Here is a 12500-nt window from a genome sequence, read left to right on the forward strand (position 1 = left end):
CCCCCAACCCTTCCCCCTTACCCCGAGGGTTCCCCGGAAAGCCCCCCCTTTGCCCTTCCCACCAGGTTCCCCCGAAACCAACCCTTGCCTCCTCGCGCTCTACTTCCAGTCGTCGCCGCTCGCGGTCGCATCGCCTCCCGACGGTTCCCCGGCGGGTGCTGTCCGTTTCTTCCGCTCCGCCTTCTCGGCGGAGGTGCCCGCCGAGGCGCGCGCGCTCGGCTGGAACGGTTTCATCGCGTGGAGCTGGAAGCCGGACTGGCGCGACGCGTTCGAGGCGCTGCGGGGCGGCGGCAGCCCCCTGGTCCCTCCGATCATACAGGTGGCCATCCTCAACCGCGAGCCAAGGCGCGTGCTCGAGTTTGTGCGTGCTGTCGGCGCCGAGTTTGCCTTCACGCAGATCGTGCCGTGCCATTTCGACGCGCCGGTGTCGGCGACGCCGAAGGAGTGGAGCGAGGCCTTCAACTTTCTCCGCGCCTCGCCCGTCGGTGGGCCCGGCGCGAGAGGCGACTTGCCCGCCGCGGACCTCGCCTTCCTCCGCGCGTTCGAGGCGGGGCTCGTGCGGGCGGGCACGATCCGCAGGGCGGCGCCCAGGGTCTAGAGGCTCACGCGCGTGACGGGGAGTAGGACGCTACGTTGGTGAGCAAGACCGCAGCCGCTAGAGGAAGAGAGCGAACCTAACGTACAGCCCAGCAGGCGCCGCAGCTGGGTTTCTTTGCACTGTTGTATTCGGTTTACTTTTATTTACTTCACTGAGAACGCGATTCCGATTGTGGTACGCCACATCCGCATACGTCCTCGCCTCATACGCCGCCGCCGCAGGCCCCGTGCACACTAGGTTAGCTTAAGGGAGAAGAGAAGAGGGAGAGCGGGGTGTGTTCGTATCGAAGGCCATCCGCAGACCATAGGTAGGTAGGTAGAAAGGTGAAGAACAGCCTGGCTCGGACTGGAAAATCAGAAAAAAAGAAAACACGCACGCGCATGACAAGGGAAGCCTGGGCCCCGGCGGGCGGCGCTCCGGCGTCGAGAAGGCGGACACGGCAGGGTGTTCGCTAGTGGGAACATCCTTTGGGCAGCCCAATGCCTGGCACGCCGGCCATGCCGCAGCCGACGGCAGGCTATCTTGAGAGGAAGCGTGCCGCGGCGCCACGCATTGCCGCTTTGGACTCGGGAGCTCCGGTAGACGTGCTCCAGATGGCTAGCGAACCGCACACGCCTGTGCTCTATAACTTTGTCCCGGCGCCGTGCGGCTGGACAAGCGTATGCGTCGACGGCCTCACCCTGCTCAACCTGGTCTGGACCACCAGAGTGCAAGTCCTATCGCATGCGGCGGACGGAGGGTGAATCCTTGTGGCCGCCCGCCCGCGAGCAGTCCGCCTCGCGTGACACCGGCCGAGCCGTCTCTGCGCGCAGGCCGGCAACCATCTCCTATGGCACGCCGGTCCACGGCGTCGATTACCCGAGCACGGTCAGGGTGGATCCTCGCTCTGTGACGGCCAACTCAAAACTGGGCGACGGCGCGGGAACCAACTTTGAGCTCGACGACGACTTGGTGCTGCGGATGACGTACGAGCGGTTCGGGACGGAGCTGCAGTTTGTCCTGGCCGGGCCGAACTCGGTGAGCATCGCCGAAGCGCAGACTCTATCCACGTGCAGTGGCTGCGTGAGTGGCGCCGTCGCAGCCATGCAGACGTGCTGCGTGCCGTGCGTGCGGCTGGCGCGCGCAGCCAACTGCTACATGTGATGAGACCGCTCGAGTCGCAGGACCTTGGAGAGCCATGTGACACGTGTGATGATTCCTGACCAGAGTTGCCCCAACTCTCGTCACAGAGATAATGCGTGTCTCTGTGTGGCGTCTGGCGATGCCTTTCCCTGAGAACGCACACAACGCCTCGTGTGTAATGCCCCGTGTGTTCCGCGAGTGCGTGTGCCGCGTCGTCCGTGCTAAGACGTGTGTAACACTGACTGACTGACTGATTAAATACAGACTTAAATCTCTCATATGGTGGTCTTGCCGATATGTCATGTCCGCAAACCGTTTTGCTGTTTGAGAGACACGGGCATGAGCGCGTTTCTCTCCGCCGGCTTGTCGGATGCTGTGCACTATATACATGTGCACCGGCAACCGGCGCCGTTAAACTCACTGACGATGGAGACGCACGGCTGCACACAGCCGCACACAGCCGCGCGTGCTGCGGATGCTGCTGTGCGGCCGGCAACAAAGCTGTAGGACACCAACCAGAGACTGCGACCCGGCATTGCTTTCAGTCCCATCCCATCCAATACTTGGCCTCGGCGAGCAATCGATTCAGAATCTGCTTCGTGTTTGCGATTAAGACGAAGATGAAGATCAGCTTCAGCGCTCTCTTCCCGTTGAAAGGCTCCACTTCGAACCCCTCGCCGATGCGAACACCGCTTCCCTCGTCATCGCTCGATTGTGTGTCTGCATCTTTGGGCGCCTGCCCTTTCTTCTTGCGCGAAGCGGGCGGCATCTGCCAGGTGAGAGTCCTTGACGTCGAGCGAAGAAGAGATCAGAGCAACAAGAATTTGACGTCTAGCGAAGAAAAAATCAAATTCGAAAGAAAAAACTCAGAACACTAGGCACGGGAGGAGAGGACCACGGCGAGGCACATAGGTGCGTGCACTCGACCGCCCTCGCCGCAGGCAAAGAACTTTAGGTGGGGCAAGGAGGGGGGGGGGGGGGGGGCAACATCTAGGATCCAGACGACAGGAGCGGCCCACGGCAGTAAAAGTGCAAGGCCCAGTGCGCGTGGGTAATGGCTGCAATAACTGTGTATCGCGCGCCTTGCGGGGGGGGGCGCGGAAAAGAGGAACCTCTTGGCGTCATCGCCATGGTGCTGCAAGCAGCGCCGGGCAACGACGACTTACCGCCTCCCGGTCCCCCTCGGCACACCTCCGCGGCTTAATGTTTGACGACTCGAACCCGTGAAGCTTCCCCGTGCGCGGGTTACCCCGCACACGGGTCAGCCCGCCAGCCACGTATCCACGCAAGCGTGGTCCGCGCGCATGGGGCATACAGGCGTTCGCCAGACAGCGCAGAGGCTAGGCGACCGGGGAAGGACTAGCTCAAGGGCAACACAGCGTCGCCAGCCGTTGGCGCGCAGAACGAGTCTGCGGCCCCCGGTTGGGACGAGTGCGCGACGCGGACGAACCGCTCAATGTGGCCGGCAGCTCGCGCTGCCGGCGGGGTTGACTCCTCTGCACAGCTGTGGATTACGAGCGGCGAAGCACCATCTCGGGCTGTATGTCATAAAAAAGAAAACCATAGCGCGTACCGACTGCACTCCAAGTGCTCCAAGTGCGCGCCCATGCGAGATCAACCTCTCCATCTCCCCCGCCTCGGCTCCCCGACCCGCACACTCGGCCTCGGCCGTGTGTCTCGACATGTACATGTCCAGAAGATGTAAGATAGCGAGCACGCGCCGCGCAGCACCCCCACGGGCTGCCTCGCGCCGAGAACATGTGCATGCACATGTTCATCCCGAGACGTCCTTCACGAGATGCAGATGGCCGTGACCCAGCACAGCACCTCATCGAGGGAACCCCACCCCCTTAGCCCCTATCACTGACTCCGCTACCTCCTGTGCCCCCCTCTCGGCCCCTGCCCCCTTCACTGGCATATCCCCCATGAGCTCCCCGTCTGTGATTACCTGCCGCTGCAGTCAGAGCAGCCGCTGCAGCCATTCCACGTGCATAGGTCGTCCCATGTGTCGGTCCGCCGCGCGCAGTGATTCTTGCATGATGTGCCGCCCGCCATTGGCGCTGGTGCGGTCGGTGGGAGAGAGTCGATGCAGTCTGAGCAGCCGCCGCAGCCATTCCACGCGCAAAGCTCTTCCCACGGATCTGTCTTTGTCGCGCAGTGCTTCTTGCAAAGAGCCGGAGGGGCTGGTGGCGACAAGGCTGGCGTTGGTAGGTCGAAGCAGCTCGGGCAGCCGCCGCAGCCATCCCACGAGCATCGCACGTCCCAAGGGTCTGTCTTGCGCATGCAGAAGCTCTTGCACGATGGAGTCGGTGGTCCCGACGGCGAAAGTGGGATCGCACCTCGCGAGGGGTCGGAGCAATGCGTACAACCTCCACAGGCGTCCCTCTTGCAGAGCGCCTTCCACCCGATTTCTGTCTCCTTGTTGGCGCAATACGCCTTGCACCGCGGTGCAGGTGGCGAGGCAGGCGGCGGAAGCGGCGGGATCGACGGCAGGTTGAAGCAGGGTGAGCAGCCTCTGCAACCCTTCCAAGTGCACAGATCGCCCCACGGATCTGGCCTTGTCGCGCAGTGCTTCTTGCACGGCAGTGGCGGCGCCAGTGGTGGTGGCATAGCAGGTGTCGATTGGGGCGCGGATGGCGGCGAGATCGACGGCAGGTTGAAGCAGGGTGAGCAGCCTCTGCAACCCTTCCAAGTGCACAGATCGCCCCACGGATCTGGCCTTGTCGCGCAGTGCTTCTTGCACGGCAGTGGCGGCGCCAGTGGTGGTGGCATAGCAGGTGTCGATTGGGGCGCGGATGGCGGCGGGATCGACGGCAGTTTGAAGCAGGGTGAGCAGCCTCTGCAACCCTTCCAAGTGCACAGATCGCCCCACGGATCTGGCCTTGTCGCGCAGTGCTTCTTGCACGGCAGTGGCGGCGCCAGTGGTGGTGGCATAGCAGGTGTCGATTGGGGCGCGGATGGCGGCGGCGGCGAGGGCGACGTTGACGGCGGCGGCGGCGAGGGCGGAATGGAGGGATGCGGCTGCGAGGGCGAGGCGGACGGCTGGGGCGGGGGCGGCGATGGTGGCTGGAGCGGGGGTGGAGCAACGCAGCAGCCTCCGAACGCGCACGTCGGGCAGCTCGTCTCGAGGGCATCACAAGACAAGAACGAGTACATCGAGCATGACAGCCCGTTACACGTTCCTTCACAGCCTAGCGGCGGCGGGGATGGCGGTGGCGAGGACGGCGGCGGCGGGGACGGAGGCGGCGGGGACGGAGGCGGCAGGGATGGCGGTGGCGGGGACGGCCGCGGCGAGTACGGTGGCGGCGAGTACGGCGGCGGCGAGTACGGCGGCGGCGAGTACGGCGGCGGGGGTGGTGTGGGCAGCGCTTGCGGACAGACGAGAGACGTTTGAACGAAGCCGCCCTTGCCATCCATGAGGGACGAGCCGCGATCGATCCCAAGCTTGCCGCCGCACGGCTCTGAACCCAATTTACGGCGCCGCGTGCCGTCCACCCCGCTGGCTGGTGTCCAGACAAAGACATCGAAGGGACACGCTTCGGCGGCGGGCGTCTGAGAGATTGAGATGGTCCCAGAGGCGTCGATCGCGCCCTCGGGATTGCCGGGGTGGATGTGAGCGCACTGCGAGAATGCATACCCGGCCGCCTCGATCGCATCTGTGCGGCGCTGGAAAGTGACGACCACCTTGTCCCTCACCGCCTTGTCGGGCTCACAGCCAGCCTCCTCCCCCGGCGTCGAGCAGCCTGCGGGCGGGGGCGACTGGAACGAGATGTCGTGATTGATGTAGTCAAGCCCGAGGCCCGTCGTTGCTGCGATCCCCGAGTCGACGTTCAGAAGGAAGAGCTCCAGCGCCATGGCGGTTGCTGGCAGCTGGATCATCGTCCACGTGCCTCGGCCGAGCACCTCGGCCCACACGAAGGAAAGGATCCCGTCTGAGCCTAAAACAAGTTTCCAAGCGATCCAAGTCAAGGTCGGTAAAAGGAGCGGATCCCTGGGCGCGGGAGCACGGGACATGTTTTGTAGTCAGTTAGCTCCTCTTGTAGCTCGATCGGTCTCACCGCCATCGCCGTACCGTGTTTGTTATGACCCCCCCCAATGAACACACCAGTGAGGGAGGGCGAGACGATCGAGGGGTCCCGTACCATGCGGAATCGACCCTATCCGGTGCTCAAGTGCTCAACGAGCTACCAACCATGTGGGTGGGAGAGAGGCGGCATGATCCCCTTCGTTCATTCATTCATTCCAAACTTAAATTCCCTGTGTGGTGGCGGCGTGCCGTCCTCCCATCCCTCCCTTGGCTGTCTTTTCTTTCTTTTCATTCCAGCCTGATTGGTGTCCATCCAGTCCGAGCGAGCCTGGCTGTTCTTCACCTTGCTACCTACCTAACCTAACCTGATTCTGTTGTGTCTCGCGCCTTGGGGGGGTGGGGGTGGGGGGGACCTCTTCGATTGCCTCTGTGTACTGGAAGTTCCTTGCGGTCCGAGGTAACAAACACACATGCTTTGGATGGTGTGTGTTATAACAAGGCTGTGAAAGCGAAATTTTGCGCAGCGCGGCGCCGCCAGCTGGGATTGGCGCCCGCCTCGGCGGTGAACGAGCGGTTTTTCCTGGCCACAGTGCCGGCGGCGCCGTGCGGCGAGGCAAACCATGCGAGACTTCTTCGTCGGGCTCCTCGTGTACCCTTTCATGCTCCTCGTGGGCCTTCTCGAGGCACTCCTCGGCTTCTTGCTGGTTCTCGCCCCGCTATGTGTTCACCTGGCGACGAAGGGCGCGCCGCGCTCTTACGACGGCTGGTTTTCCGTGTTCAGCTCCGTGCCATGTGGGCGCCGGGCCTTCTCCTCGCTGATTGGCGTCATCGCGCCGTACACCGCGTCGATCGGAGCCACGCTCCAGGAAGTCAGCGCCTCGTCCGTCACAGCGAGCATGCCTGACCGGCCGTGGCTGCGGAACCCCTTCTCCTCGGTCCACGCCATCGCGCTCGCCAATTTGGGCGAGCTGACGACGGGGATCGCCGTGCTGAGCGCGCTGCAGGGGCTCAAGTCGGTCCGCGGGATCCCCGTCGCGGTCAACACGTCCTACGAGAAGAAGGCGAGGACTCCGAGACGCCTCGCGCAGACGCACGTGCCCGTTTTCCTTCCTTTGTGGACGCGCCATCTGAGACACCCCGCCCCGCCTGCTCCAGCGCGGCGCTCGGCTGCCACCGCCGCCTCACCGCCTCCTCCTACGCGCAGGCGAGGGGCACCGTCACGTGCACCTGCTCCATGGCCAGCGTGCTCGAGGCGCTCAGAGACGTGCAGGAGCCGTGCCGAAAGCCGATCGAGGGCGTCCTGACCAACGCCAAGGGCGAGCGCGTCGCCGTGTGCAGCGTCGTCTGGGCCTTCTCGCTCAACCTCAAGCAAAAGGGGGAGAACGCAGCGGCCACGTGAGATCTCTCACACGCGCCCCAATTTTAAGCAACTTCTTCCGGCCGGTAAAGGCGCAATTTTAAGCAACTTCTTCCGGCCGGTAAAGGCGCAATTTTAAGAAAGGGAGGACACGTTCGGCACCGGGCACCGCGTCGGTACAAAAATGCGCGTGGGGCAGTGAGGCGTGAATCCGTTAGGATTCTCGCCCGCTCTGCTGAGGGGAGGGGACGGTCGACTGGGCCGGTCGCTCGACCCGATTCTACTCTACTATCAGTCTTACCATTCATGGACAAGAGTGTCTGTGACGGCAGTGACATTCACAGCGAGGTCAGTTCACAGCCGAGCAGCCGATCCTGACACGCTCCACTTTCAGGGCTCGCCGCGGCTCGAGCAAGGTCTATGTCGATCGGCATCTTGCCAGCCTGTGGCTCGTCCGTCTACCGCTACCGCGCCTACCAGATATAGTCGCAGATGCAGGCTTGCGTTGGCGTGAGACCTCATTCGTCCACGCTGGCGCTTGCGGTGCCATTCTGTGCTGTGGTTCTCGTGCGGTTTTATCGTTCTTCGTTGCGATTGCCGTGGTGGCGGTGGGTGCAGCCGAGCCGAGTGTCGTCGTTGACGGCATCGCGCTCGTCTTTCGACTGCCTCGCTTCTTCTACCGACACGGAGACACGTGGGTCAGCGCGCAGTCGAAGATCTGGTATGCGTTTATCTTCTGTTGTCGTCGAGATTTCCGGCTGGGTCAGCTCACCGATGCGGCCCCGACCGGCCTTCGCGACAGCATCTGCGACGCTGCTCAGCCGCTGACGCCGCGAGAGTGGATCGCCATGGCGTGGCCAGCAGTACGGCTAGCTATGTCAGTGTCATTACCGTTGCAGTGATGTGGGACCCTCTGGCCAGCCTCTGGCACCATCTTGGATGCCGGCGCGGGTCCCCAGACTTGGACATATGCCAGTGGTGGCAGTCCATCCTCGCCTACCTCCGCACTGGAGGCAGGTAGTCGTAATATGGTCGAGTCTGGCGTCGATAGGACACAGGCCGACTCATTCTGCTTCAGTCCGCGCGCGCTGTCCCTGCAACCCACTTCGGCCCATCGACGGCCAGCACCCAGTGTCTGATTGACCCGCCGGCTGTGCGTCAGCAGCGGCTTCAGACGGGTCTGCGCCTGACGGGGATTTTGCATTGACGGGCTCTGCAGACAGCGCGTAGAAGCAACGACGCGAGGCCGTGGCCACAGTGTGGACTGCTGTGGTCTTCGGGATGGTCGCCGTGGTTTGCCTTTGCGGATCTATATGACAGATGCTCTGGATCCGCGCTCTGCTCAGTGCAGGGTGGTGAACCGCGAGCGTACTACTCGTAGCGACTGCAACCGCTGCGGATCAGGAGGCGATGCCACCTCGAGCCTGTACGCTCGCTGAATTCAGCTGTGGTCCTGCCGGGAGCAGGGCCTGGCTGACTCTCGCGCTCGTGTAACTGGTCTCAGGGACCGAGCGTCGGAGACGAGAGTATCTCCAGCTGTTGGTCCTGCCGGGAGCAGAACCCAGCTGGCTCGTACTCGTGTTCCTGCGGGGACCGGGTGCGAGTTGATACTTTCAAACGTCCGGATGGACAGTGTCAACCGTATTCGTGTTACTGCCGGGAGCAGCGGCCGGGTACGGGCGACATACATTCAGTGGGCCAGACAAGAGGTTGAGGCATCCCCGCCTTTGATTCCAGGGCGGTCGAGCAGCGGCCTGCAGGTGGCGGGCTGCTGCCGACCGACCCTAGGCTCCCGTTCAGCTTTCTTCCGCGTGTCGCATGGCCGTGGATGGAGGTATGGGCGAGGGTCGACCTCACTCGCCGCCGTTAATTACGGCAGACGCGGTCGGCCCCGTCTCGACGCCCTCAAGGGCGGGGGACGGGCCACGACATGCCGCCCTCCGAGTAGTTATGGAGGTATGTGGCGCCGTCAACATGCTCCCGAGTAAGTCGGTGTGGCTGGGAGCGCCCCGCACGACTACCCGTCCTAAATGGGGATCGTGGTCTTCGTGTGGGGCAACAGGCGAGTGCGGCGCGCTCCACGGTCAATCTCCGACCCTTCGACCCGCGTGGCGTAGGGTCTGAGAGACGGCCGCCGAGGATGTCGGGCGGGTTCGGTTGCGGTCGGATGGACCTGTCACTGATGACACCGACTCGACTGGGGCGTTGCCGGAGGCGATGGCGGGAGGGCACTCGATGGGCCCGCCATCGACCACTGATAGGAGATTGGCGCGTGGGCCATGGTTGTTGGGCGCGTGGGCCGAGGTGGTTGGCGCGTGGGCCAAGGGTGGACGAGGATGGCCAAGGCTGGCCGAGATAGGCCGAGGTTGGCCGAGATTGGCCGAGGTCGGCCGAGGTTGGCCGGGGTTGGCCGAGATTGCCCGAGATTTGCCGAGATTTGCCGAGATTGGCCGAGATCGGCCGAGGCAGTCCAGAGATCCGCCGAGAGCGTCCCTCACTCGCCTTTTTCTGTGTAGGGACTTTGAGTAGATGCTTGACTAGTCTCACGCTCGGATTCAGATTCAGAGAGATCTACTGGCTGCTACCAGGACCAGCTCTGGGCGCACGCCAGATGGGCAGGTTGATCGATCCACTCGTGGTCGATCTTTCAGTTGCCTCGCGCGACGCATGATGATTGCGGCCGATGTCGTCGATGGGGCAACAGTGGTCGATTGACGACGCGGTTGGAGAGTGCTCTTCGACGTCGAAGCAGCAGTCCGTATGGGCAGGATCTTCAACTCGTTCAGTTAAAATTTTGGTCACGACGAAGCAGCAATCAGGTCGGCAGCTGCTATCGTTTAAGTCGACAGTGGCAACGGTGTTTGACACTGTTGATGAGTGCAACTGTGGCGTGCTTGCCACCCAAGCGAGTGTAGGCCCGACTCGCGTCGGGTGCTATTTCCTCATCGTCATCGCTACGGCGGGGGCGGGGGGGTTTTACCGGAGCACCGGACTACTCGCTGGGATAGTTGCGAGATCGGTCGATAATCACGATCGGTCGCTCGGGCGCATGGTCGTGCGACGTCAGCGACCCAACCGCCAGTTGCCCTTATCTTTGACTGTGATTCAAGGAGGTCTATGCGTGGGGTTCAGCTGAGCTTAGGCCGTTCCGGGCGTCGACCTTCCAACATACCACATCAAAGGCCGAGCGTGGGGGAGGCTCAGCAGCCCACCACCAGGGAGGTTTCGTCAGTCTCGGCGTCGCATCTGCCGCGCCGAGATTCGACGGACCGAAGGGGTAGAGGCTAGCGCTCTCGGTCGAGAGACGCGCAATACTCAAGACAAATTACTACCACCTTCGTACAACTCAACGTGCATTCATGCAACGCGTGCAACGCTGCACAGTGCTCAGGGTTCGAGCAGGTGCAGGCGAGTGGAGGGGCCCCTGGCAGAGGAGGCGTGAATCCGTTAGGATTCTCGCCCGCTCTGCTGAGGGGAGGGGACGGTCGACTGGGCCGGTCGCTCGACCCGATTCTACTCTACTATCAGTCTTACCATTCATGGACAAGAGTGTCTGTGACGGCAGTGACATTCACAGCGAGGTCAGTTCACAGCCGAGCAGCCGATCCTGACACGCTCCACTTTCAGGGCTCGCCGCGGCTCGAGCAAGGTCTATGTCGATCGGCATCTTGCCAGCCTGTGGCTCGTCCGTCTACCGCTACCGCGCCTACCAGATATAGTCGCCCCTCCCGCCCACGCCGGCGACTGTCTTAGGTACAGATGACATCTGGATGACTGCGCATAATGGGGTTGACCCGCCGCGCAGCAACCCGATGTTCACTACTTAGGTTTCCGTCGAGTGACGAGTCTCGTCCGAGACATCTAGTCTCATCCCGCCTCGTGGCATGTGTTGTCTAGGGTGTCACGAGTGTCCCTGTGGTGTTCTTGTGTGGGGGGAGGCTCAGCAGCCCACCACCAGGGAGGTTTCGTCAGTCTCGGCGTCGCATCTGCCGCGCCGAGATTCGACGGACCGAAGGGGTAGAGGCTAGCGCTCTCGGTCGAGAGACGCGCAATACTCAAGACAAATTACTACCACCTTCGTACAACTCAACGTGCATTCATGCAACGCGTGCAACGCTGCACAGTGCTCAGGGTTCGAGCAGGTGCAGGCGAGTGGAGGGGCCCCTGGCAGAGACTGTTCTTTACGCCACCTTGCTCAACCCTTGCGTTGGTGACCGTCGCGGCTTCGCGTCACTTCTAAGCCACGAGGACGTACTCCGCAGGCACCCACGCTACATGACCTCGGCGGCGCTCATCTGCGCGGCCGCCGCCAGCTTTCTGGTCGGCGGCGGCCCTCGGGCGCCTGCGGCGCTGCCGCGTGCGAGCCGCATCATCGCCGCAATCGACTACAAGGACCCGGCGGTGGCCGCCGAGTTCCAAAAGGTGCAGGAGCGGCCGATCGAGCTCGTCGAGGCCGAGATCGAGAAGAGCGGCGTCCCGGTCCCTCCGTCGCTCAACGAGATGGACATGCGGCTGATGCTGGTGGAGCTGCGGATGCGAAAGGCGGGGACGATGCCGGGCGGCGGCAAGGCGGCGCCGAAGAAGCCTGCGAACTACGGCTCAAAGTACGAGGAGGCGCTCTGGGAGAAGCCCGCCTTCAAGCGCCTGATCGACGACTACCGCGCGCGCGGCAACACAAACGCGCTCAACCTCGCGACGGTCCGAGATAGCCGAGATACAATCTCGCGACGGTCGAGATAGCCGAGATACAATCTCGCGACGGGCCGCCTCTCTCCTCGGCCCCACTCTGCTCCCGCTCGCGCGCGCGCCGCTCACGCGCGCCCTCCATGGCGCCCCGCTCCACGCGTCTCTCCAAACTCTCGCCTCCAAACTCTCGCGCTCCCGACGCGGACACACAGCGCCGCCCCGCACAAGTCCAAGTGCCATGAGGTGCGCCTCTAGCTCACGCGAGTCCACCTCCAGCCGACGGCGGGACACGGAGCCGCCCCACGGGCAGACACCCCACGGCACGGGGGAGAGCAGCGTGCAGCCCTGACCCGCCGTGTCGCCGCACCCCAGTCAGACGACAGCCAGTCAGTCAGTGGTACACACGTCTAGCACGGACGACGGAGCACACGCACTCGCGGAACACAGGGCATTACACACGAGGCGGTGTGTGCGTTCTCAGGGAGAGGCATCACCACAGACAAAAGTGCAATAGTCAGAGGGGCAGCAGTGGAGACCCCAGCACCCCACTCACGCACCCCAGTCAGCCCACGTGTGATAACGTCAGTGTAGTCCAAATAGCCGCCAGCAGCCGTCCCTCGTAGAGCCGCCCCTCGTAGAGCCGCCCCCGCACTTCCTCCGCCCGCCCCGACTCGAAGGCGTCTCACTCGTTCGTCGTCCTCACAAAACCG

The 12500-nt window shown here is 63.2% G+C and overlaps 4 protein-coding genes across 4 annotated transcripts in view; all 4 read left to right on the forward strand.

The window, feature by feature from the left end:
- EMIHUDRAFT_53240 (hypothetical protein) overlaps positions 1 to 472 on the forward strand; it is a gene marked incomplete at both ends in the record, with an annotated part of 1822 nt that extends 1350 nt beyond the window's left edge. The window contains one exon of the mRNA XM_005775445.1: positions 110 to 472. Coding sequence (XP_005775502.1) covers positions 110 to 472 — 363 coding nt within the window. The remainder of the gene's footprint in view (positions 1 to 109) is intronic.
- Positions 473 to 991: 519 nt separating this feature from the next.
- On the forward strand, positions 992 to 2509 carry EMIHUDRAFT_432156 (hypothetical protein). Its single transcript, XM_005775446.1, is given in 4 exon segments — positions 992 to 1337; positions 1411 to 1948; positions 1968 to 2093; positions 2117 to 2509. The coding sequence occupies 2 exon segments, from the start codon at positions 1078 to 1080 to the stop codon at positions 1739 to 1741; spliced, it is 591 nt and encodes a 196-aa protein (XP_005775503.1). The 5' UTR covers positions 992 to 1077; the 3' UTR covers positions 1742 to 1948; positions 1968 to 2093; positions 2117 to 2509.
- Positions 2510 to 6406: 3897 nt separating this feature from the next.
- EMIHUDRAFT_461219 (hypothetical protein) lies at positions 6407 to 7183 on the forward strand (the record flags this gene model as incomplete). The annotated part of the gene is made up of 2 exons (XM_005775447.1): positions 6407 to 6841; positions 6952 to 7183. The coding sequence occupies 2 exons, from the start codon at positions 6407 to 6409 to the stop codon at positions 7144 to 7146; spliced, it is 630 nt and encodes a 209-aa protein (XP_005775504.1). The 3' UTR covers positions 7147 to 7183.
- A 4126-nt stretch (positions 7184 to 11309) lies between these two features.
- The window catches only part of EMIHUDRAFT_432160 (hypothetical protein), a 4164-nt gene continuing 2973 nt past the window's right edge, over positions 11310 to 12500 (forward strand). Inside the window, exon 1 of the mRNA XM_005775448.1 lies at positions 11310 to 11802. Within this exon, the coding sequence (XP_005775505.1) occupies positions 11380 to 11802 (423 nt within the window). The 5' untranslated portion in view covers positions 11310 to 11379. The remainder of the gene's footprint in view (positions 11803 to 12500) is intronic.

The sequence above is a fragment of the Emiliania huxleyi genome (assembly GCF_000372725.1).
Source record: "Emiliania huxleyi CCMP1516 unplaced genomic scaffold EMIHUscaffold_3, whole genome shotgun sequence".
Classification (NCBI taxonomy): Eukaryota; Haptophyta; order Isochrysidales; family Noelaerhabdaceae; genus Emiliania; species Emiliania huxleyi.

Bases quoted from the DNA above. Each gene is read 5' to 3' on its own strand.
- EMIHUDRAFT_432156 (XM_005775446.1), top strand. From the start codon at position 1,078: ATGCCTGGCACGCCGGCCATGCCGCAGCCGACGGCAGGCTATCTTGAG. The intron at 1,338-1,410 runs GTGAATCCTTGT...CTCTGCGCGCAG, and splicing joins TCGCATGCGGCGGACGGAGG to GCCGGCAACCATCTCCTATG.